General features: G+C 47.1%; 2 protein-coding genes across 2 annotated transcripts; one reads left to right on the top strand and one right to left on the bottom strand.

The window, feature by feature from the left end:
- Window positions 1–148: 148 nt before the first annotated feature.
- On the top strand, window positions 149–8,973 carry AKR7A2 (aldo-keto reductase family 7 member A2). The gene is made up of 7 exons (XM_077837290.1): window positions 149–446; window positions 2,676–2,863; window positions 3,423–3,527; window positions 4,841–4,937; window positions 5,754–5,853; window positions 7,494–7,623; window positions 8,326–8,973. The coding sequence occupies exons 1-7, from the start codon at window positions 149–151 to the stop codon at window positions 8,485–8,487; spliced, it is 1,080 nt and encodes a 359-aa protein (XP_077693416.1). The 3' UTR covers window positions 8,488–8,973.
- A 2,611-nt stretch (window positions 8,974–11,584) lies between these two features.
- On the bottom strand, window positions 11,585–23,048 carry MRTO4 (MRT4 homolog, ribosome maturation factor). The gene is made up of 8 exons (XM_077837371.1): window positions 22,976–23,048; window positions 21,439–21,497; window positions 18,847–18,950; window positions 18,254–18,335; window positions 14,857–14,924; window positions 13,596–13,747; window positions 12,678–12,754; window positions 11,585–11,914 (listed from the first exon to the last, which is right to left on the bottom strand). The coding sequence occupies exons 1-8, from the start codon at window positions 23,001–23,003 to the stop codon at window positions 11,762–11,764; spliced, it is 723 nt and encodes a 240-aa protein (XP_077693497.1). The 5' UTR covers window positions 23,004–23,048; the 3' UTR covers window positions 11,585–11,761.
- Window positions 23,049–23,070: the final 22 nt, after the last annotated feature.

The raw sequence follows: 23,070 nt of genomic DNA, 5'->3' as shown, positions 1-23,070 counted from the left end.
GGGAACGTATCGGTTCACAGTGAGCCGGCCCCGCTCCTTTCTAGTGAACAACGCGCTGTCACTCGGGTGGGAATTTGGAGACGGTCCCTAGCGCCCGCTGGCGCCGTGAGTCCTTTCCTCTCGTTCCCTAGGGCGGGCTCAGGGGCGCATGCGCAGCAGAATGCTCTTCGCGCTGCGGCGGTTTGAGGTCGCGGTCAGGCCGCTCCGCCGCGTTCGCTCCGCCATGGCCCAGTCAGCGCGGTCCCCGGGCGGCCCGGCCCGGCGCCCGGCCTCGGTGCTGGGTACCATGGAGTTCGGGCGCCGCACGGACCAGGAGGCGAGCGGGGCGCTGCTGCGGGCCTTCCTGGAGCGGGGGCACCGGGAGCTGGACACGGCCCATATGTACGGGGGGGGCGCGTCCGAGCGCATCTTGGGGGCGCTGCTGGCGGGCGGCGACGGGCCCGCAGGTACGGGGGAGGGGGTCTGGGGGGAGCTGGAGAGGTGGGCGGGGCATGGCACGGGGGAGGGGGTCTGGGGGGAGCTGGAGAGGTGGGCGGGGCATGGCACGGGGGAGGGGGTCGGGGGGAGCTGGAGAGGTGGGCGGGGCATGGCACGGGGGAGGGGGTCGGGGGGAGCTGGAGAGGTGGGCGGGGCATGGCACGGGGGAGGGGGTCCGGGGGGAGCTGGAGAGGTGGGCGGGGCATGGCACGGGGGAGGGGGTCCGGGGGGAGCTGGAGAGGTGGGCGGGGCATGGCACGGGGGAGGGGGTCTGGGGGGCGGGGCATGGCACGGGGGTAACAAATGGGGGGTGCTGGAGAGTTGGGCTTGGGGAAGGGGCTAAGAGAGGGCGGGGGGGGCTGGAGAGGTGGGCTGGGGGGGTGGGACATGAGGATGGGGTAAGAGGGTGGGGGGTGGTGTAAGAGGGTCTGGGGAGTAGGGCATGGTGTGTGTGTGGAGACGTGGGCATGGGGGGGTATTTGGGGGAGCAGGAGCTGCCCCTGCTGAATACCTCCCCCCATGGGCAGTCAGTGGAGCAGGGAGCCTGGATTCCCCACATTCCAGGGGAAGCTGGTGGAGTCCCATCTCCTTTACCTGGGCTGCTCCCCAGGGGGGAGCAGTCTAGGGTCTCCCCCTCCCACATGCTGAGGGGAGAAGGGACACTGCTGGGGTTGCAAATGTGGGGTGTTGGGTGGAGAGATCGGCTTCCAGGAGCCTACGGGTATGTGTGTGGGGGTGTGTGTGGGGGTGTGTGGTAACAGTCAGGGTATTAAGTATCAGAGGGGTAGCTGTGTTAAGCTGTATCCACAAAAAACAATGAGGAGTCTGGTGGCACCTTAAAGACTAACAGATTTATTTGGGTATAAGCTTTCATGGGTAAAAACCCCACTTCTTCAGATACAAGGACTGAAAATTCCAGATACAGGCAGAAATATATATTGGCACATGAAGAGAAGGGAGTATTGGGTTCTCCACTCGTAAGGTAACTCCCTTCTCTTCATGTGCCAATACATATTTCTGCCTGTATCTGGAATTTTTACTCCATGCATCTGAAGAAGTGGGTTTTTTTACCCACAAAAGCTTATATCCAAATAAATCTGTTAGTCCTTAAGGTGCCACCGCACTCCTCGTTGTTTTAGTCAGAGCATTGGGAACTGCCAAACACCTAGGCCTGTCTCTGTGGACACACTGTCTCCCTCCTTCATCCCACTCCTTGGCCTCTCCACCAGAGGGCACAGCACTGACTGGCGTTTATGCGGCTGCACACCCAGGGGAACCCCAAAACACTCAACGTTGTCAGGTTCCCCAGACTGGAGCCAGGTGTCACTCCTCTGGTCGCTTGTTCGATAGCCCTTTCCCTTATCTTTAGGCTTTATTTTGCCCTTTGCACTCATGATTCTCGTGCCCGGTGTGCTCTGCGTGAGGTGGTGACAGAGTTCACTTTGAAGGTCTTGTAAAAACTGTGTTTCTCCAAACAACTGCTCATCTGTGTTACTGGAACACTTTAATGTTTGCAGGGAAAAATCCCTTTAAAATCTAATCACCACTGATGCTGTTTACTTGATGCATTTGGCTTGGACAAGATTTAGGTGCCTAACTTTGTGCAGCCATATTTGGGTACAGAATAGTGGTCGTTATTATACAATCTGTATTCTAGTAGTATGCAAGGGCTACATTTAGGATCATTGTACTAATTGCTGTACACATGAAGACATAGTCCCTACTCTGGAGAGTGTACAGTCTAAACTACAGATTAATTTTGTGCTCCATTATGGGGAAGCAGGGATCCATTGAACTGACTCTGAAATAAACGAGTTATGCCCTATACATCAAGTGAACTGGGGTAAGGGGAAAACAACTGTTACAGCCACTGTGACCACCCAGCCCTTCGAAGAAGACTAATGAGAGAACTTGTGTAGATAGCTGGATTGGGCCTCTAGGATTTTACCTGTTCCCTTTTTTGGATATTTAGATAAGCATTAGCAATTCTGTAACCCTATTAATTTGGCTTTCCCTTTGTGTACCACAATTGGCAGATGTTACCAGTCTTGCCTGGGGCTTCTGTAAGCTTGTACCATGTTATGCATTAATTTTAAATGATTTGTGCCCACTCCTTATCCCTATCCTTCCTTCACCCTGGTTACTAAAGATGAAATACAGAATTGGTTATTTTCAGTCTGGTTCTGTCTCTGTCTTAGTGAAGATGGCAACCAAAGCCAATCCATGGGAGGGGAAGACTCTGAAGCCTGAGAGTGTCAGGTCTCAGCTGGAGACATCCCTTGAGAGGTTACAGATGAAGAGCGTAGACTTGTTCTATCTCCATGCCCCTGACCACAACACCCCTGTGGAACAGACACTACATGCCTGCAATGAGCTATACAAGGAGGTAAAGGCAGAGGCCTAAACCTGTGACTTTGTCCACTCGGTTTTTGTTTTGTTTTATCTAGGTTTATTTGTGTCTTCTCCTGCTTTCCATTGCAGGGGGTGGTGTGAGTACAGTGGTGAGGGGGCAGAGTTCCACAAGGCAGGGAGAAGAAAAATCAATGGCTCGTGTAAGGTATAAACAGCTGGTACCATATAGTATCTCCAGGTGAATCATTTAGTACCATAAATAAGATCTCATAAGTTCTAACAAGCTTTAGGATTTCTGATCTTTGCCTCCTGCAAATTGGTCCTGTGCTATGTTTGGCATTAACAGGTAGGGAAATGAGTTTTAAAAGGATGTAAATCCAGGCCTTCTAATTAAAACAAAACAAAGGAAACATTTTTATTCCTATTGAGTCTTGTAAGTCATCCCCATTTGGAGAAGGGGTGATCAAAAAAGGAAAACTAATTTGGGGACTAAAATCAGTTGACAGTCTGTTTCACTATGTTAATCTTAAACTGTGTGTGTAAATACATGATGCAAGAGACTGGGATTAAATACTCTCTGTATTCCTCTACAGGGAAAGTTTAAGGAGCTTGGTCTGTCAAACTATGCAGCTTGGGAGGTGGCAGAAATCTATACCATCTGCAAGTACAACAACTGGGTGCTTCCAACTGTGTATCAGGTGAGAGTTGCAGATTTAATATGGTCTACCTGATACTGCACAGACCCCTACAGCTCTAGTCCCTTTTTACCCAACCTGGAGCTAGAGGCACCTGTCCCAGTGCTGTTCAGGTGGGGACTACTCCTTCTCCAGGATGATTTCATGAAGCGTCACCCACTGAGGGCAGCTCCTGGGAAAATTGGAGCTGTAGAGTCTTACTGGGTGGTTTGGAAAGCCTAAGCAAGTCAAAATTCACAAACTTTTATTCTTGTTGCAAGAGTGCTGGGAACCTGTCGCTGTATTGTGGTAGGTTCTAGGAGCCCATGTCTCAGGCTGGGACCCTGTTGTGCTAGTTGCTCTACAAACATTGAACAAAAAGATGTTTCATTTAGTCTGGTAAGACCTTTTTGGACAAGTGCAATTAGAAAGCAAAGTGAGGTCGCTACTCAGACGCAGTTAAGAGGATACATGTCTGTCATTTGTTCCAGCAATTTCCTGTATGTGAAACTGATAGTAATGTTTATCAGTTCCATACAATGATCCAGGAAATCCGTTCTTCAGCAGGCACCAATCTAGTGTGACCTGGGGACTCTCTGTTCTGACTCTTTCCATAGGGCACAAAATGTATCCATGGAGGAGGAGGAAGAGGGCTATTCCAGCTCCACTGGAATTTTGCACTGTTGATTTGAATGCAATGCAAAGACATTATGGAGCTAAATGGGAGTCAATCTGTGCATATGCAATGATGGTTAAATAACTGCTGCAAAGGAACTTGCTGCTGGGACGCACATTTCTTCAGGATGTTTGGAAGGGGTTAACATGGGCAGATGCCTGTCTATACAAAAGGCACAGTCCTGCTAATGCCATGAGCACTGATCCAGAGCACTTGGTTTTATCTCTGAATAGTTGTAGACAAGGCAAGGTGAAAGAAAAAGCAGAACCACATTTTTCTGAATGTTAGTTAATTTGCCCTGCGGACATGTGGCTGTGAAATTGTCAGTACTAAATCAGGTCCAGTTGGTTGTGGGAAGTTAAAATCTGTGTGCAGCTTTGAGGCTGCAGTTCACTCAGGCGCCCATGGTGATCAGGGGCAGGGCAGTGATGGGCATGTCAGGAGTGTAGGTAAATGGTGCCAACAGTGTTGACAATCCACTAGGGACGGGACTGAGCCACTTCATATAGGTGGCCAAATAGCCATCAGATGGCAACACATGTGGATCATTATTAGCCTTCTGGATTCTCACCATCAAATAGGGAGCCCTTCCTCTTGCATTAGCACCCCATAAGCTAGCCAGGCCCTACTCTGAAGTTCTAAGTGCTCTTATTTGTTATAGGGCATGTACAATGCAACCACTCGCCAAGTGGAAACCGAGCTGTTGCCGTGCCTTAGACACTGTGGAATGCGGTTCTATGCCTACAATCCTTTGGCTGGTACGAGCTGGGCAAGGGTGAGGAGGAAGGGTCTGCTAAATGGGGTGGGTGGCAGGAGGGAATTAAACCAAACCAAACAAAACAAAAATAGGCTGGATATTGGCCTGCCCCCCTCTGAATAGGGCTCCCTCCACTTCAGCCAAACTGCCACCACTAACAGTGGGCTTAGAAGTGAATAGCAATGGTGGCGGTGGGGTGACTGGGTGGCTCAGGGGACGGGACAGATAATGAGCTATAGAGCCCTCCACCTGTAAGTCTCCATTGAATGAGCTGATCCCCATCCTTTCCTAGTTTACCTGTATGTCTGTATGCCACCCTTACAAACAGGCCCTTTGTCAGCAGAGATGAAGGATTGAATTGGGCCATGAAAGCTGATCCTTTGCAGGCCAAGGCAGAGGCTACCCATGCTGTATTCATCTGTTTTCAGGTCTGCCAAGCTGGCACCTTTCCCCAACACTAGATTCATAAGAGATATTTACACAAAGTAAAACGACAGCTGTAATGACTCAAGTGTCTTGATGCCAAGAAGCCCATCTTGCCTTACCAGGGCTCTTACTAGGGCAGAGGGCCCTTTCACCATAAAGGGCTAGTTCTGCTGGTCAGAGCTGAATAGGTGGAGTTTTTACACCCTACATTTCAGTTCTTCTTGCCCTGTCCCATCCTGGGGTTTATGCCTGGGCTGCAGGAGAGGCCCTGTGTACAGAGCTGCAGGAGGTCATGGGGTATACAAGGCTACAGTACTTTTTGCAGGCTGTAAAATTCCATCCACCACAAAATCCTGGCCATTAACAATAGCATGTCATTGAACCCCTGCAGGAGGGCTGCTGACAGGGAAGTACAAGTATGACGATAAAGACACAGGCCAACCGACTGGCAGGTTTTTTGGAAATGATTGGGCACAGACCTACAGGGACAGGTAAGTTTCCAGATGGTAGAATGGCAGAGAGATGGACCTTTCCTGAGGATAGAACAGTGGTTCTCAACCAGGGGCCCGGGGGCTGCGAGCTGGTTTCAGGGGATCCGCCAAGCAGGGCAGGCATTAGACTTGCTGGGGCCCAGGGCAGAAATATGAAGCCCCACCGTATGGGGCTGAAGCCCGGGGCCCCTCTCCCTGCCATCCGGGGCTGATGCTGAAGCCTGAGCAACTAACCTTTGCAGGGCTCCCTGTGGCGTGGGGCCCCCTGCAGTTGCCTTGATTGCTACTGCCTAATGCTGGCCCTGGCTTTTACATGTAGAAAACCAGTTGCTGTGGCACAGGTGGGCCGTGGAGTTTTTATAGCTCGTTGCGGGAGCCTCGGAAAGAAAAAGGATTGAGAATCCCTGGGCTAGAATGTTACCTTTGATTCGGCCTAGATGAATCACCAAGTGAAGATGCAGGAGAAAATACAAATGACTGAAGTCTGTTCAGTGATGATGCTCGCAGGCAGGTGATCTCCCTCAGTTATTCTTTGGCGGTCCCCTGCAGCACTCGGGTGGTGGGAATTTGTTAAATAGAGGGATGGTTTAATGATCGTAAAGAGAACAAGTGTGGTGTCTTTATTACAGCAGGGGTGCTTTCTATACTGTAGTTCAGGGGTTCTCAACCTTTTTCTTTCTGAGCCCCCCTCCCCACACACACACTATAAAAACTCCATGGCCCACTGTGCCACATTAACTGGTTTTTTTGCATATAAAAGCCAGGGCTTGTGTTAGGGGTAGCAAACAGGGCAGCTGCCTCGGGCCCATGCCACAGGAGCCCCCGTGAAGCCACATTGCTCAGGCTTCGGCTTCAGCCCCGGATGGCAGGGTTAGGGCGCTGGGCTTCAGCCCCATGCAACGGGACTTTGGCTTTCTGCCGAGGGCCCCAGTGACTCTAATGCTGGCCCTACTTTGCGGACCCCCTGAAACTTGCTCATAGCCCCGAGGGGCCCCAGACCCCTGGTTGACAACTACTAATCTAGTTCCAGCTTTGCCACCAACTTGTTCTGTGCCCTTGCAAAAATCACTTAAATAGCTGTTTCCCTGTTCGTGAGATGCGGGATATTGACCTCCCATACAGGAGGCTGAAGCTGAATGTTTGCAAAGTGCTTTCAGCTCTTGATGAAAGGCCTACAAGAACAACAAAAAGTAGTCAGGTTTTTCTAGCTAGCCATCTAACATCTAGTGCATCCTTAGTACACTAATGGTCTGGTATCTGGAAAGGATGCAGGGGCATGAGCCGGCTGCTGTGAACTTGTTAGCTAGTATAATTGTGTAGATACAGCAATCTAAAACAAAAATTTAAATTCCACACCAATGAAATAAGTTACTGAGTCTGAAGCCTCAAGAGGCAACATTATGCTTGTTAAACAGTGACTGCAGCATCTCTGATCTCTAGGGAGGTTGCCTTTTGGATCACCCAAAAACCATTTGGGCAGCATAGGCCATAAGGGCTGCACTGGGTACATGCACTAGTCTTTGACCTTAATGCCCCTTTGTTCTCTTGCCTGCAGTATGGATCCATGTTTGTCATAAGAGGAAGCCAGAGATAGCTGAGTCAGTAAAATTAATGCTCCATTAATGTCTCCTTTGCTGTAGATACTGGAAGGAGCACCATTTCCAAGCCATTGCCCAGGTAGAGAAAGCATTAGGGGAGGCTTATGGCTCTAACCCCCCCAGCCTAACTTCAGCTGCTTTACGCTGGATGTACAACCACTCCAAACTTCAGGTAATTGCTTGACTTTAACATAGACAGTTGGTATGTACAACAGAAGTCTAACGCTGCAACTGGATTTCTTTGGTTTTTCCAGTTGCAGTACATCAGCAGTGAAATCTGTCGTTTAATCCACTCAGACCCTACTGCTCTGTTCTTTTTGAAACATTTCTCTGGTCTACATCAGCAGTGAAATCTGTCGTTTAATCCACTCAGACCCTACTGCTCTGTTCTTTTTGAAACATTTCTCTGGTCTTCCAATGCCAGGCTGCTGCACACAGCAGACTATAGAAGTGAATCAGCTCTACACTTCCTTCTGTATTTTGTCTCCATGGCCTGAAGGAAAGTGGAAGATGTTAAAGGCTAGTCGCTCTAGTTTTGACTTTTCTCAGCCAGCCACTTCCTCATGAGGTGATAAACTGGCTTTTCATATGGCTGGGAAATTAATGGTTATGTTCTCTTCCCATCCCTCTGGCCACCCACAGAGCATGAATTGGCAGCCTTTGAGGGACTGGCGAGACTTGGAGGCAGGGACAGCACACTGAGTTCTGGCCTTGTTAACAGGACTGCAGTTACGACATATTTCCCCAAATATCCAGTAGTTGCCAAAGAGCAACATTCAGCTGAAAGACGAACAGAGCTGAAGTCTGATGTTTGTTACAAGATGGGAGACAAGTTGCTTTTCCTATAAGGTAAACTCCTCCCTTTCAACTGCAGGGTGCCCTTGGAGACGCAGTGATCATTGGGATGTCCAACATGGATCAGCTGCAGCAGAACCTCACATGCAGTGAAGAGGGCCCTCTGCTCCCAGCTGTGGTGGAAGCATTTGATAGAGCCTGGCACCTAGTAACACATGACTGTCCCAACTACTTCCGCTAGAAAATGGGGGTAGCAAATTTAGTGTGGGGATGGTAACCAAGTATTCTGGCATCTGAGACCTCCTAACTCCTCCCAAAGCGTTTCAGAGGGAACTTCACCCTTGGATCAGGGGTTCCACGTAGTGAACATATTGGCCACATTGGGGTTGCCTGACACTAGAGTTGAAGCTCTTCATACAATCACAAGCCTCACTGTTTCTGTGCTGATTTAATGTCAGCTGCACGTGGTGTTCAAGCCATAACGTGTCTTGTTTTTCCTTAAACAAAACTAAAAGCCATAATTGCCATGAGAATGTCCCTTAATAGGGCAGCTCCTATTTTCACCCGAGCGCACACAATAGTGTTGTGATTCAGTGATGTAATTCGTATAAGGACGGGCCCTGTGATATGGCCACTTGAAGTCTCCAACTACGACTGTGGATGTTTGTCTTCAATCATCTGTCAGAATAAAGCATTTTCTAACTCAGGCCATGCCTGTTTAATTGAATTTTGGGTTTCGTTTTGAATTTCTGCGGCAAGCTGTTTTACTAACAGCCAATCACAGTAGCAGTTACAAGGGCAGTTGTGCTTAAAGCAATGGAGTTCCTTTTAGGAAGGGTGCAGGTTCCAATTTTGCTTGTGCTGTCCACTCATGAAGGGACTTTAGCCCAGTTACTTGTTCTGTTTCCAAGGCAACAGCTGTGTAAATAAGCCTCTCTGAAGAGGAGAGAGGAACTTCAAAGTGCAAACTAGGCCACCTGAAACTGTCTTAAGCCATCAGAATTTCAGCCCAGGTGCAGGCTTCCTAACACATGTTAAATAGTAGAACTGCAGAAATAACCTTAATGTAGTTTGTTGGCTCAGGAAGGGGAACTATCCTGCCCATTAAGTAACTGTTTAAATAGCACTTTGTTTACGCTAGTCTAGCTAGGTAACTTCCTCAATTCTAAAAAAAAAAAAGAAAGGCATACTTGTGGCACCTTAGAGACTAACAAATTTATTAGTGCGTAAGTTTGCATCTGATGAAGTGAGCTGTAGCTCACAAAAGCTTATGCTCTAATAAATTTATTAATCTCTAAGGTGCCACACGTACTCCTTTTCTTTTTATGGATACAGACTAACACAGCTGCTTCTCTAAATTCCTCAATTCTGTTGACAACCCACTCAAACTGTGAACAGCATACACAGGACCAGTCCTAGGGTTGCCAATTTTGGTTGGGTATTCCTGGAGATTTTATCACACAACAATCTTTAATTGAAAATTAATCTTTAATTCCTGGAGGCTCCAGAACAATCCTGGAGGGCTGGCAACCCTAGTCCTACCTTTGGTGGAATTTTCCATAGGCAGCGTGTAACCTAAAGTTGTGGTTCAATCTAGATCAGTGATTGCCAACTGGTAGATTGTGATCATGGAGCCTTTGACAGTTGATCTTAGTCTAGAGTTGCCAACCCTTCTGCAGCCAAACCAGGAGATTGGTCACTAACAGTCCCATGAGGCAGCTCTTGGGGGAGTCTCTGTATGCTGCCCTTGTCTGCTGGCACCACCCTCTACAGCTTGCATTGGCTGGGAATGGGGAACAGCAGCCAATGGAGTGGCGGGGGTGTTGCCTGCAGACAAGGGTAGTGTGCTGAGCTGCCTCTCCTTCTGCACCCAGGAGCTGCTGCTGGACATGCTGGCCCAATTCCTCCTGCACTCCAACCCCTGCCCCAGGCCCAAGCCCCCCACCCAAACTCCCTCCTAGAGCCTGCAGCCCCTCTTGCACCTGAAACTCCCTCCCTCAGAGCCTGCACCCCAACCCCCATCACAGGCTCAGCCCAGAGTTCCTTCCACACAGAACTCCTTAGCCCAAGCCCTGAGTCTGCCCAGTGAAAGTGAGGTGGGGGGGGGGGGGAGAGAGATGGAATGAGCGGGGCAAGGGTGTTTGGGTTTGTGGTTACTGTTCCTTCTCTATTTTCTTTGAGGTAGCTCCTGGGTTGCACTTAAATTCAAAAAGTGGTATTGTGCTTAAAAAGGTTGGAGACCACTGATCTAGACACTTGCAAGTACCATAGGCACTAATTATAACTGGTCATGTGACTACTTTACCACCACAGTGCCCCCTTCTGTCTTGGTCATGTAGTTGCAACCTCAGTTCTGCTTCCTAAAGTCTTAACTACAGGATTTTGCCTGCTTTTACAGATTGAGTATTGTACACATATACTCCTCACTTCCACAGCAGCTCTACTTCAGAGGTTAGTTACACCAACATTTAAAGTATAACCTTTAGGACTCTTTCCCCTTTTTTTTTTTAAAAAAAAAATTCATTCCCATAAAGCCTTGGAAGTGCTGGGCCAAGAATCAGTTACAGGAAAATCACAGGTATTCTATACTAGAAGTTGGAGTGAAGATAATTCTTCTATTTCAGTGGTTTTCAACCTGTAGTCCACACATCCCCTGGGGTCTGAAGACTATGTCTAGGGGGTCTGCCAAAGGTTGGCATTACCATAGAACAGTGGTTTTCAACCTGTGGTCTGCAGACTGTAAGATTTTCAAAGGGGTCTGCACCTCCACTTGAAATTTTTTAGGGGCCTGCAAATGAAAAAAGGTTAAACTGCTGCTCTGTTACCATTCTACACCGAGAAATAGGGAAGCTGCAGTAGTTCTGGTGATGCACTGTTCTTAAACAGGCTCAGTGAAGACAGAAGGAACTTACTAACAGATGGCACAGGAAACTAGCTTAGTCACTACACTTCATCCTTTGGCTTCAGCGGTAATTTAGTCAGTATCTGCCCTCAAAGGAATAGTCTAGATTGTTCTCTTAGCTTTTGAATTAAGACAAAACCCAACCTTCTAGGGATCCTAGGAAATATGAATTAGCACCTTCTCCTTTGGAGACAAGTTGCATTTAAATAGTTGCTCTCTATATAACTCATTTCTAATGCAAAGTGAGTAGTTCAAAAGCAATTTTCTGTAGGGGGAAGGATTATGGGGCGGTGAAGTAGATTTGCTGAGTTCAAGTCTGAACAATAAACACAGAGTGGAAAGGGTTTTACTTCTTACGTGGAACTTGAGCATCCCTGAACGAGGAGAAAATGTGCAGAACCTGAGAACAGGCTCAAAGAGGCTGCACAGGCAGGGATCCAAAATTTCTACTTAATTTTATATATAAACCATTTGCATCATCTTTGATAAATAGCAAGTCTGTGGGTTGATCAACTTTGTCCTGCTGCAACTGAGGGAGAGTACCCATGGGCTTCAGTGGACTATTCTTGAAATAGAACAAACTGTCTCTAATGTTCTATAGCAGGTCTTTCAGTTAGTTGCCATTTTCTTCGTCATCATCCTCCTCCTCCTCCATCTCTGAGGTTTCTTCTGTCTCCTTCACCAACTGCTGGAAGTCTCCTGTCTCAGAATGCCACATGCACTTGATGGTCACTTTAAATTCTGCCATCTCATAGCCAAAGAGTTTCTGAAAGGGAGACAGGAACTTGTCACTCATACTGCTAGCCTCCTTGTGGCAAGGCTAGCTCTCACATTAACTAACACCTTTAAACTGCATTATGACAAAACGGGATGTAAGCAAGAATCAAAGGGTGCATTTTAATATAAGGATAAGTTGTTCAACTTGAGCTAGACCAAAAGCATGAAGCTATTTTAATGCAGACTTTTCCCTTCAAGCTCGATTAGATGGATCCCTTCCTCAGTCCATGCCACTCTCAGGCAGCTATGATTTTACTGCTGGTTTCAAAATGCACAGTATAAAACTAGAATGCAAAGGTAGGATTCAAATCTCAACATGCAAGCCATTTAATTCTTTTAGCAATACCTGATCTATCATCCATTAGCCTGATCATTTCTCTGTGTGTTCTTATAGTTAAGCAATACCTGTCTCAGCACAGGGTATTTCTCAAGTTATCAGCTGGGCTCCTTCGTTTGCACCTTGGACTATTCTTCCAGCTGGTCATTAATCCCCAGTCAAGCATTATTGACTAGCAGCCAAAACAGCTCTTAAGGATGCATACAACCCTAATGAACAGCAGCTATTCATTATGGTTAATATTCAGAACTGGAGTAACTTGATTTGAGCACAAATGGTTTCACACACTGAATTAAATTTACTGGTCACACTGATCTGTAATTTCAGGAAAGATCCACAGGACTTGTTACTGGGTGGAAATAGTGGCTGCCCCTGAACTATAGCTAGCTAACTGTGCTGCTAATATGTTACTCACCAAGACACGAGCCTGTTCAGGGGTCAGAACATCCCCCTCCTTGCAGACTTCATAATCCGAAAGCAGTGTCACCACTCCTGCAGACACAGGGAGGAAGAAGGGGATCCAGTCAGGGGGATGAATACCACATGAGGTTAGAGAAGAAATGGAGCAGCTGTGGTAATCAGAGCTCCCAGCCTGGTTCTCTATTGCTGGCAGCATAGAGTAATGAAACTTCAATCCAGCAGCACAATAAATTGTTTTGATTTTTACATAGGCTGACCGTTCTTTGAGGAAATGTAATATAATGGAAGGCATGTATCAGTCGTTGAAATTGATATGCAGTGTAAACCCACTTCAGCAACTAATTTCTTAGCAGGTGTTTGCTTCATGCCTGTCCTCTCCCAAATGCTGAGTTCCCCTGGCTCCCCCATTTTTATGCAATTACTAATTCAGGCTGATTCCTTCCTCCCAGTTCCTTTGACGGAAATAACAGGAGACTTCACATGACCGCCTGTGGCTTTGTCAAGGCATATAATGAAGTAAATAAATCACATCCTCCATGAAAAATCATTGTGATCTGCAGGTCAAGCCCAGCTGACTGATATGAAAAACCAAGGCATACAGGAGATGGGGCTTTCATCAGGTGCTTGGCTTATCCTGACCAGCTCTTAGAAACAAGAATTTTATGATATAGAACAAACAAACAATTCCAGTGTCAACCATAGGAGGAGAAAGGGGTTTTTAATATTAGATGTTCCCTGCTGAACATATGCTCTGACTTCTGCTTCCATCATCTAACACTCACCCTGCCCGGCCTTCCTGCATATATGCTGACCAAGATGCTACCAACATTTATTGAATAAAAGCCAGTAAATCTGGAATAATTTTAGTGGCGGAGAGGGAATTATGATCATATGTGCCAGGCAGCTCACATACCTTTCTTCAAAGCCGTTGGCAATCCCAGCTGCCGTAATTGAGGCTCCATGGAGTGGGGAAACTGCTCCAGGGGCCCCGTGTCCAGGCTCACTGTAAATGTTGCCTTGTTACCTGCACGGGCAAAATCCACCTCTTTGAACTGAGAGAACCATCTGGAGGGGAGGAAACAAGAGTATTACTTATTTAAGAAACCTCCAGCTGTGGAATAAACCTCATTTGGGAAGGGTCAGCCTTGGAATTCATCTATCCTACCCCAAGAGGGGCGGACATTGTGAAATCAGCATCTATGGGTTTTGTACTACCCATCACTACAGTATCCAAACACCTTCCATGTAAAACAGATCAGCAGTAATAAAGTCCAGAGTATTTTTTTTTTTTTTGCAGGGGGTATGTGTCTTGGGGAGGGTGGGAGAGATGGAGGAAAAGAGAGTGACTGAATGTGAATGTTCTGTTGATGGTGGAAAAGCTTTAGAAGGCAGCAGGGTTGCAGTTTTTCCTGCTTTCTCATTAAAGAAATACATCCTTTTCAAGCTAGGTTTACAATTACCTCTCCCCCACCCCGAGCAAAATTCCTCTAGTTCGCCTGGGTCCACATGACGGATGACAGGCCAACTTACCAAGAGATGTTCTACTACTTCCACACTCACTCTCTCCTGCACAGGCCAGCGAGACCAGAACGTGATTTGTACTTGTGTACAGTGTCCATGTGTGTAGGTAACTCTTGGGGACTCTGGAAAGCTTTGTAGCTGTTCGACCATACACTAACTTTACAGATAAGTGCAAGTTATGTTAGAGCAAGAGATTCAGGAAAGGAAAAGTCCAGTCAGATGTGTTTGTGGGGTGGTGGTCAGAGATTGCTCACCGTGTGGCGTTAGATTTTACTGTTATGGAGATTACCCAGTTTAAATGGACAAGCGTAGTTCAACATCTCCAAGAAAGCAGCCACGTGAGTCAGAGCGTAGCACCTCCCATTCCCTTTTCAATCACGGCATAACCTGTTATACCTTCCCCCTGCCTTTTCCACTGTGAGCCTTTCCCATCGCAGCTCCAAAGGGAGGCATGCATAAAAGCACTTTAAGCTGAACATTGTCATGGGATCAGCATCAAGGAGAGCGAGAGAATTGCTTCCAGTAGCGGCTTCTGTTTCAGTGAGGGAGAAGAGGCTCAGTCTGAACTTTAGTTCTTTCTCAATCGAGATGCAACACTGGTGGCAAGGGTGCCATCAGCCCGAAGCCCCTTTGTTACCCCCCCAGATACTTACTCGTTCACTTCTTCTTTGGTGCGATTGGTGAACAGGATACCAACTTCACCTCTTAGGTGTTTGCTGACCTGGAAAATAAGCAGCATGTGGAATTCAGCAGCGCACTTATCTTGGACTGTGCTAAAGCCCCCTAATACCACGGAATTTACTCAGGAAGCCCAGATAATTCAGAGGACCCAACCTTAGATTTGCAGATATTGATTCATCAACCCCGATGTGTCTTGCAGCCCTTTGGTGCTGTGAGGAAGACTAAATTAAGGACAGGATGTAGATGGCAAATCTATTTCAGGAGACTTTTCCTCCTAGCGTGAAACCTGTTCTGTGGCTGATGGAAGCACTGGCTTGGCAGGACATTCCAGATGTAAATTCTGGAGAAAGGAGATTAGATTGTGGGAGGAGGGAAAAAGTATGAATCAGTGGGGCCTAAGAAAGAATTTAGCTCAAGATTCTCAGATGTTTGATCAAGAAAAAGCAGAGAAATCCCATTTGAAAAGTCACTATGATCTAGTCATAGAATTACTGAAGAAAAATTAGTTAAACAGAGATTAGGCTAAATCACACCTGGAGTTGCCGCTAGCGAGAAATGTCAAGAGTAACAAGAAGGGTTTCTTCAGGTATGTTGGCAACAAGAAGAAAGCCAAGGCAAGTGTGGGCCCCTTACTGAATGAGGGAGGCAACCTAGTGACAGAGGATGTGGAAAAAGCTAATGTACTCAATGCTTTTTTTGCCTCTGTCTTCACAAACAAGGTTAGCTCCCAGACTACTGCACTGGGCAGCACAGCATGGGGAGGAAGTGGCCAGCCCTCTGTGAAGAAAGAAGTGGTTCGGGACTATTTAGAAAAGCTGGGCATGCACAAGTCCATGGGGCCAGATGCATTGCATCCGAGAGTGCTAAAGGAATTGGCGGATGTGATTGGGAGGTGGTGGAATCTCCTTCCTTGGAAGTTTTTAAGGTCAGGCTTGACAAAACCCTGGCTGGGATGATTTAACTGGGAATTGGTCCTGCTTCGAGCAGGGGGTTGGACTAGATGACCTTCAGGGGTCCCTTCCAACCCTGATATTCTATGATTCTATGATTGCAGAGCCATTGGCCATTATCTTTGAAAACTCATGGCGATCGGGGGAAGTCCCGGAAGACTGGAAAAAGGCTAATGTAGTGCCAATCTTTAAAAAAGGGAAGAAGGAGGATCCTGGGAACTACAGGCCAGTCAGCCTCACCTCAGTCCCCAGAAAAATCATGGAGCATGTCCTCAAGGAATCAATTCTGAAGCACTTAGAGGAGAGGAAAGTGATCAGGAACAGTCAGCATGGATTCACCAAGGGAAAGTCATGCCTGACTAATCTAATTGCCTTCTATGATGAGATAACTGGTTCTGTGGATGAAGGGAAAGCAGTGGACGTGTTATTCCTTGACTTTAGCAAAGCTTTTGACACGGTCTCCCACAGTATTCTTGTCAGCAAGTTAAAGAAGTATGGGCTGGATGGATGCACTACAAGGTAGGTAGAAAGTTGGCTAGATTGTCAGGCTCAACGGGTAGTGATCAATGGCTCCATGTCTAGTTGGCAGTCTGAATCTAGCGGAGTGCCCCAAGGGTCAGTCCTGGGGCCGGTTTTGTTCAATATCTTCATTAATGATCTGGAGGATGGTGTGGATTGGACCCTCAGCAAGTTTGCAGATGACACTAAACTGGGAGGAGTGGTAGATTCGCTGGAGGGCAGGGATAGGATACAGAGGAACCTAGATAAATTGGAGGATTGGGCCAAAAGAAATCTGATGAGGTTCAACAAGGACAAGTGCAGAATCCTGCACTTAGGACGGAAGAATCCAATGCACCGCTACAGACTAGGGACCGAATGGCTAGGCAGCAGTTCTGCAGAGAAGGACCTATGGGTGACAGTGGACGAGAAGCTGGATATGAGTCAGCAGCGTGCCCTTGTTGCCAAGAAGGCCAATGGCATTTTGGGATGTATAAGTAGGGGCATAGCGAGCAGATCGAGGGACGTGATCGTCCCCCTCTATTTGACATTGGTGAGGCCTCATCTGGAGTACTGTGTCCAGTTTTGGGCCCCACACTACAAGAAGGATGTGGAGAAATTGGAGAGAGTCCAGCGGAGGGCAACAAAAATGATTAGGGGTCTGGAACACATGACTTATGAGGAGAGGCTGAGGGAATTGGGATTGTTTAGTTTACGGAAGAGAAGAATGAGGGGGGATTTGATAGCGGCTTTTAATTACATGAAAGGTGGATCCAAAGAGGATGGATCTAGACTATTCTCAGTGATAGCAGATGACAGGACAAGAAGTAATGGTCTCTAGTTGCAGTGGGGGGGATTTAGGTTGGATATTAGGAAAACCTTTTTCACTAGGAGGGTGGTGAAACACTGGAATGCGTTACCTAGGGAGGTGGTGGAATCCCCTTCCTTAGAAGTTTTTAAGGTCAGGCTTGACAAAGCCCTGGCTGGGATGATTTAGTTGGGGATTGGTCCTGCTCTGGGCAGGGGGTTGGACTAGAGGGTCCCTTCCAACTCTGATATTCTATGAATTTTTGGACTCCTGTGAGGGCTCTTAGCATTGGAGTTTAGTTTTTCAAACTGTAGCAAGAATTCCATAGGGCTGAGGCTCCAAATTATTTGTAAAGCTTGGATGGATGAATTCAGACTATTCAGACACTGGCTGCAGTCCTACTTCAGTGAGAGACTAAAAAGATGTGAAGACACATCTACTGGTGGAGGTCCTTCGAGCTCTCCCAACAATTCTGCCTCCACTGAAAGAAGATTAAGCAGTATTGGCTGAGAGATGCCACTTGTACCTGCAACCCAGATCTTCAGGATTGAGTTGCTATAGTACTAACAAGGAGTGTCCTCAATTAGGTATCTTGTGAGCAAGGCACCATGATTTTACCCCTCACCCCCAAACATACTGGAAGGAGGAGAGGTAAATGCGGCAACATCCTCATGCACCCTTCCTTTGATGAACTGATAAAAAGGACAAATTTCTTACTATAGTGGAAGAACCTATGGTGAACAAAGCTACACTGACGTGAAGCTAACCATCACCAGAGTTAAAAGGCTGCCCACACTGGCAACGGGACTGTTGTCAAAGGCAACTTGCCTAAAGATCTACATATCAGTGAAGGACTGGCATTTATCATCATTGTGGTAGTGCTTAGGCATGGACCAGGACCTCTTTGTGCTAGGCGCTGTACAAACACAGAGCAGAAAGATGGTCCCTGCCCCCAAAGAGCTGACAATCTAAGTATCTGAACCCCATTTACTGCCGATAGAAGAGTATTGATCCATTCTGGCTCTCCAAAGCAATTCTTTATTTTCTCTTGAGATTTACAGAAAATAAGGCTCACTTCCAAAACATGCAAAAGCTATGGAAATCAGAACATACCTGGTGTAAGTTCTCCTTGTACTCATCAGCTGGCCCCCGTCCCAATGCCACCATCATAACTTTGTTTTTCCCAAAGAAAATCCTATTGGAAAAAAAGGAAAAGAATCCATCATGATGGGCTCAATACATCTGCAGAGTTGAATCAGGGATGAAGACGGGTTCTCAATCTGGGAGTCGCAGCCTCTCCCTTTTTAAGGGCCAGGGAAGGGGATCCTGAAACTTCTCTCTTGTAACCTAAGAATTAGGAAAGGTACTGTTTCTGCCCCAAACAGGAGAGGGAAGGCAGGTGATAGTAATTGCATCACTTTAGCTCTATGTGCCAGTGCCTGAAAGATGCAGCTGCCATCAAACGCTGACGTTTTTGAAATCCTAGGGTTAACCCCAGCACTGCAGCCAAGAGCCCCAAGCTACTTCCTGAAAACTATCATCTTGAGGGGTGGAAGAGAAGAAAATTCATAGAGCTCTTTTAGCAGCTTACCTCCCCCTCCCACAGAAGTAAGTACAGTAATCTGTCTAAGATATGTATACACCTATAACACAATATTCACGATCACCAGCCATGAGGGGAAGCAATCTTGGAGACTACTGCTCACCTGCTGTGCTTCCAGGCACTTCTGATATCCTTCAGCTTGTTGTTTCTCATATTGACAACAGAGAAGATGAAGAGGTGTTTGTAGGTGTCCACACATTTCCGCAACTATAGGAGAACATGATATTGAGCAGTTATAGCAAACATCAGAGAAATCCCCATTGCATACCAATGCATTTCTGCAACAGCTTAAACACAGAAGATGGGGTGGGAGGATTGTTCAAAAATTCTATTCATGGCAACATCTCTAGTTCCCCAGCAATATTGGGCACTCCATGGAACTAACAACTATGATTTTGATGCGAGATTCTCCATTTGAACTAATCAACTGTAAAACTCAATTTTTTTTACATTAAAATAAAACTATGTATTATAAAACAAACACAGGATTTGTTAAACTCTCTCTCTCTCTCTCTCACGCTTAGCCAGTCGGCCACAGAGATCGTTCACCATTTGGTCCGTTCCTGCGCAACCGCAAAGGCTTGACAGTCTGAGAGTCCAACATCAGAACAGACTTGATGAACCCATGTAATAGGGGGTCTACCTCTGGGCTGCCTCCACCCCCCGGTTGGTGGAATTTTATCCCGGATGTTACAAACCACCCGGAGAATGTAGTTCGCTGGAATGTCTTGTGGCATCCTTGCGACATGGCCAAGAAGCGTAAGGAGCTGCCTGCGGACAATGGCCCCAGTAGTCTGTAGACCCAAACGACCATAAACATCTGCATAACAGATGAAGTCATTCCACTTTATGCCCAATATACGATGTTGACATTTTGTGAGGAAAGCCTCCAGCTTTGTCCGGTCTGCGCGGCATAGTGTCCATGTTGCACAGCCGTACAACAGTATGGGAAGGATACAGCTCAAATAAATCCTCAGCTTGGTTGTCGTACTATGATGATGTTGATTCCATATCTGTTGTAAATGGCCCATGGCAGATGTTGCGATGCCAATCTGATGGAGAACCTCTGCGTGAGAATTGGAGGAGCTGGTAAGTATAGAACCCAGATAGTAAAAGCTGGAAACTGATTCGACAATTTCATTGTTCAAGGAGGCTGGAGTCGCAGGTGGACCTGGTCCTAGATTTTGCAGTTTTGTGTTTGACCATGAAACATGGAGACCATCTTAGCTAACTCGTCCTCCATCTGCTGGAGTGCCTCATGAAACCTGTTGGGGCTCTGTATTAAAAGAACAACGTCATCAGCGTAGTCAAGATCTCTGAGTGAGAGATCGCCGATTTCAATGCCTATGGACCTGAGGGAATGCTGCATTACGAAATCCATTGCCCAACAAAAGAGTGCAGGGGCCAGAACGCAACCCTGCCTAACACCAGATACTGATTTAAAAGGTACTGACATCCGGTTCCCCAGACGAACATGGGCAGGGGTTCCATTATGAAACTCTCTAAGTCCAGCAGAGTGGTAGGGACACCTATGCCCTTTAAGGCCTTCCATAATGCAACATGGTCTACTGAATCAAATGCAGCCTTAAGATCAACATATGCTACGTGCAGGTGCTTCCTGAACTCGCAGTGTATCTCTGACAATAAGCAAACAGCCAAAATGGTGTCTCACGTGGACCTGTTCCTTGTAAAGCCTGACTGTTGGGGACGACGCTTCCCATGTAGCAAAGGCGTGCCAGCAAAACATGTACAAACACCTTCCCTGGAATGGAGAGCAAGGTGATCAGCCTGTAGCTTTTACATTCACTGCGTGGTCCCTTGCCCTTATAGAGTGAGATCACAGTACCGTCCTTGCAGGCATTTGGCAGGGTTTCAGTTCTCCACACCAGACAAAAGATAGCCAGAAGTGATTCTGCTACAGGATCAATAGCACATTTTAGCAGCTCTGAGGGGATGCCATCAGCACCGGTTGTGCGTCCATTTTTCAGTTTAGAGACGGCACACTTCACTTCATCCAATATTGGAACATCAGTACAAATGTCTGGATCTGGAACCGCAGTGACTGCCAGATAATCCAGCTCTGAACAAGCGGCAGCTGGAGGATGGTTCAGGACACTGTGATAACGTTCCATCCAGCATGAGAGAATGTCATCATCCGATTTACATGGATGGCCTTGGCTGTCGTTCAGGATGCTGTTTGTAGTGACTACCTCGACCGCTAAACTGCATTACACAATTCAGCCATTAAGCCCACTGTCCTGCCCCTGGTAGAAGCCAATACCTGAAAAGATCAAGAAGCCTCAGTAATGTAGTTGGTTAACTGTATGACCCAGTACACAGACAGCATGATGAATTCTTTTATGACCCTTGTGGCACACAGCTTAAATCCTGAGGTAGTTTTACTGTATGCATTGTAACTTTTTTTTTGTAAGAATCTTAACAGATTAATAATGAATTCATCTGACACCAGTTTCTCAAACTGCTTCTTTTCTATATTTCTGGGGTCTAGTCAAATTGCCTGCGTGCCTCAGTTTCCCCACATCTAGAAAGCATGTAGTGCGACTTACTCTGTGTAAAGTACAGTAAGATCCTAACAGAAGGAGATTCTGCAGAAGGGAAAGAACATATCTATGTTTTTCTCCGATACAGAATGGAAAACTAAATGCAGCACCTTACGACGTATGTTCTTACTTACCTCTTCTATTAAGCCCTGTTTGACTTCTAAACCTTTCTTCGTGGTTTTTGTTAGGGAAACTGAAAGGAAGAAGAAGAGCTTCAGCATCATTGATAACTTGGGCACTGCTTATTGAAAGTACAATTAAAAAGCACAGAAATGTGGCTGCCAAATATACTCTGGACATCAGCTTTAATGACCTCAAAGACTTCTGACTCACTCCTAGAAGACCAGGTGCAACCTTCTAGCACTGATGCTTTGCTGGGAGTCCCTGCATGGTTGTAGGATCAGAGTTTCCTTTACTGATTAAAACCATGAGCTACAAACCATCATTGAAATAAAACATTTCAGGGTTTCATATTGCACTGACATACAACAGCACACCGCCAGATATTTGCATCATCCCTGGTAGGAGACAAGGAACTCATGAATAGAAAGGAAACATCTTTACTGAAGTTGCGGAATAGGTTCTATAATTCCCAAACCAACTAACGCAGCCTATTCTGCCTAATGTCAGCACACAATTTCCCCCACCCCCAGCCTTAGTGGTACTTAGACCTCAGTAACAATGCAGAGTCCGGTGGCCCCTTAAAGACTAACAGATTTATTTGGGCATAAGCTTTCGTGGGTAAAAAACCTACCTCTTCAGGTGCATGGAGTGAAAATTAGACACAGGCATACATACATATATATATATATATATATATATATATACTGGCACATGAAGAGAAGGGAGTTACCTTACAAGTGGAGAACTAGTGTTGACATGGCCAATTCAGTCAGGGTGGATGTGGTCCACTCCCAATAATGATGATGAGGTGTCAATACCGAGAGAGGGAAAATTCCTTTTGTAGTGAAGGTAACTCCCTTCTCTTTATGTGCCAGTATATACATTTATGCCTGTATCTATAACTTTCACTCCATGCATCTGAATAAGTGGGTTTTTTTACCCACGAAAGCTTATGCCCAAATAAATCTGTTAGTCTTCAAGGTGCCACCGGACTCCTTGTTGTTTTTTGTGGATACAGACTAATATGGTTACCCCTCTGATACTGAGACCTCAGTAGCCAGATTAACAACATTACCCAAAAGAGACACAGTAGTCTGAATCCGTTGTTGTGGTGGTGTGTGCGCGCGTGTGTGTATATATATATATATATATATATATATAAATAAAATATTCTCACAGCAAACTGACTGACCAAGTATTCTACGATAGGTTTAATCACAAAGTAAAAGCAGCCTGAGTGGTTAATAATTAAATCACAGTGTTTTTACGTCACGCGCTGCCCAGAGCCCCTGGGGGCTCCCACGCCGCAGTCGGGTACCGGGGCGTTGCGGCAGCCAGGTACCCGCTGAGGGCGGGGCAGGCCCCGCCGGGGGCTCCACCTCAGCGGGGCAGGGAAGCTGCTACCGAAAGGCGAGTGGCCCCGCCCGACCCCGGAGCCTCCCGCCGGCACAGGGGCCAGGGGCCCGGCGCCAGGCGGGCAGCGAGCCGGGCAGCGCAGAGGGGCCCCGGCAGTCAGCCCGAGCGGGGGCGGGGGGGGGGGTCACTCACTCTTCTTGTCCCGCTTGGACTTAGGCATGGCTCGCACGTTGCTGCCCCGGCTGAGCGCTCCAAGGCCCCCGTGCGCCGCGAGGGCTGCCGGGATA

This window comes from Eretmochelys imbricata, chromosome 18, assembly GCF_965152235.1.
Source record: "Eretmochelys imbricata isolate rEreImb1 chromosome 18, rEreImb1.hap1, whole genome shotgun sequence".
NCBI classification, from domain to species: domain Eukaryota; kingdom Metazoa; phylum Chordata; order Testudines; family Cheloniidae; genus Eretmochelys; species Eretmochelys imbricata.
Note: the sequence above shows the minus strand (reverse complement) of the source record. Positions and strands in the feature narration are given on the sequence as shown.

Bases quoted from the DNA above. Each gene is read 5' to 3' on its own strand.
- AKR7A2 (XM_077837290.1), top strand. From the start codon at position 149: ATGCGCAGCAGAATGCTCTTCGCGCTGCGGCGGTTTGAGGTCGCGGTC. The intron at 2,864-3,422 runs GTAAAGGCAGAG...ATTCCTCTACAG, and splicing joins GCAATGAGCTATACAAGGAG to GGAAAGTTTAAGGAGCTTGG. The intron at 4,938-5,753 runs GTACGAGCTGGG...GAACCCCTGCAG, and splicing joins TGCCTACAATCCTTTGGCTG to GAGGGCTGCTGACAGGGAAG.
- MRTO4 (XM_077837371.1), bottom strand. From the start codon at position 23,003: ATGCCTAAGTCCAAGCGGGACAAGAAGA. The intron at 18,951-21,438 runs GTAAGTAAGAAC...GTTCTCCTATAG, and splicing joins AACAGGGCTTAATAGAAGAG to TTGCGGAAATGTGTGGACAC. The intron at 13,748-14,856 runs GTAAGTATCTGG...CCTCCCCTCCAG, and splicing joins ACCAAAGAAGAAGTGAACGA to ATGGTTCTCTCAGTTCAAAG.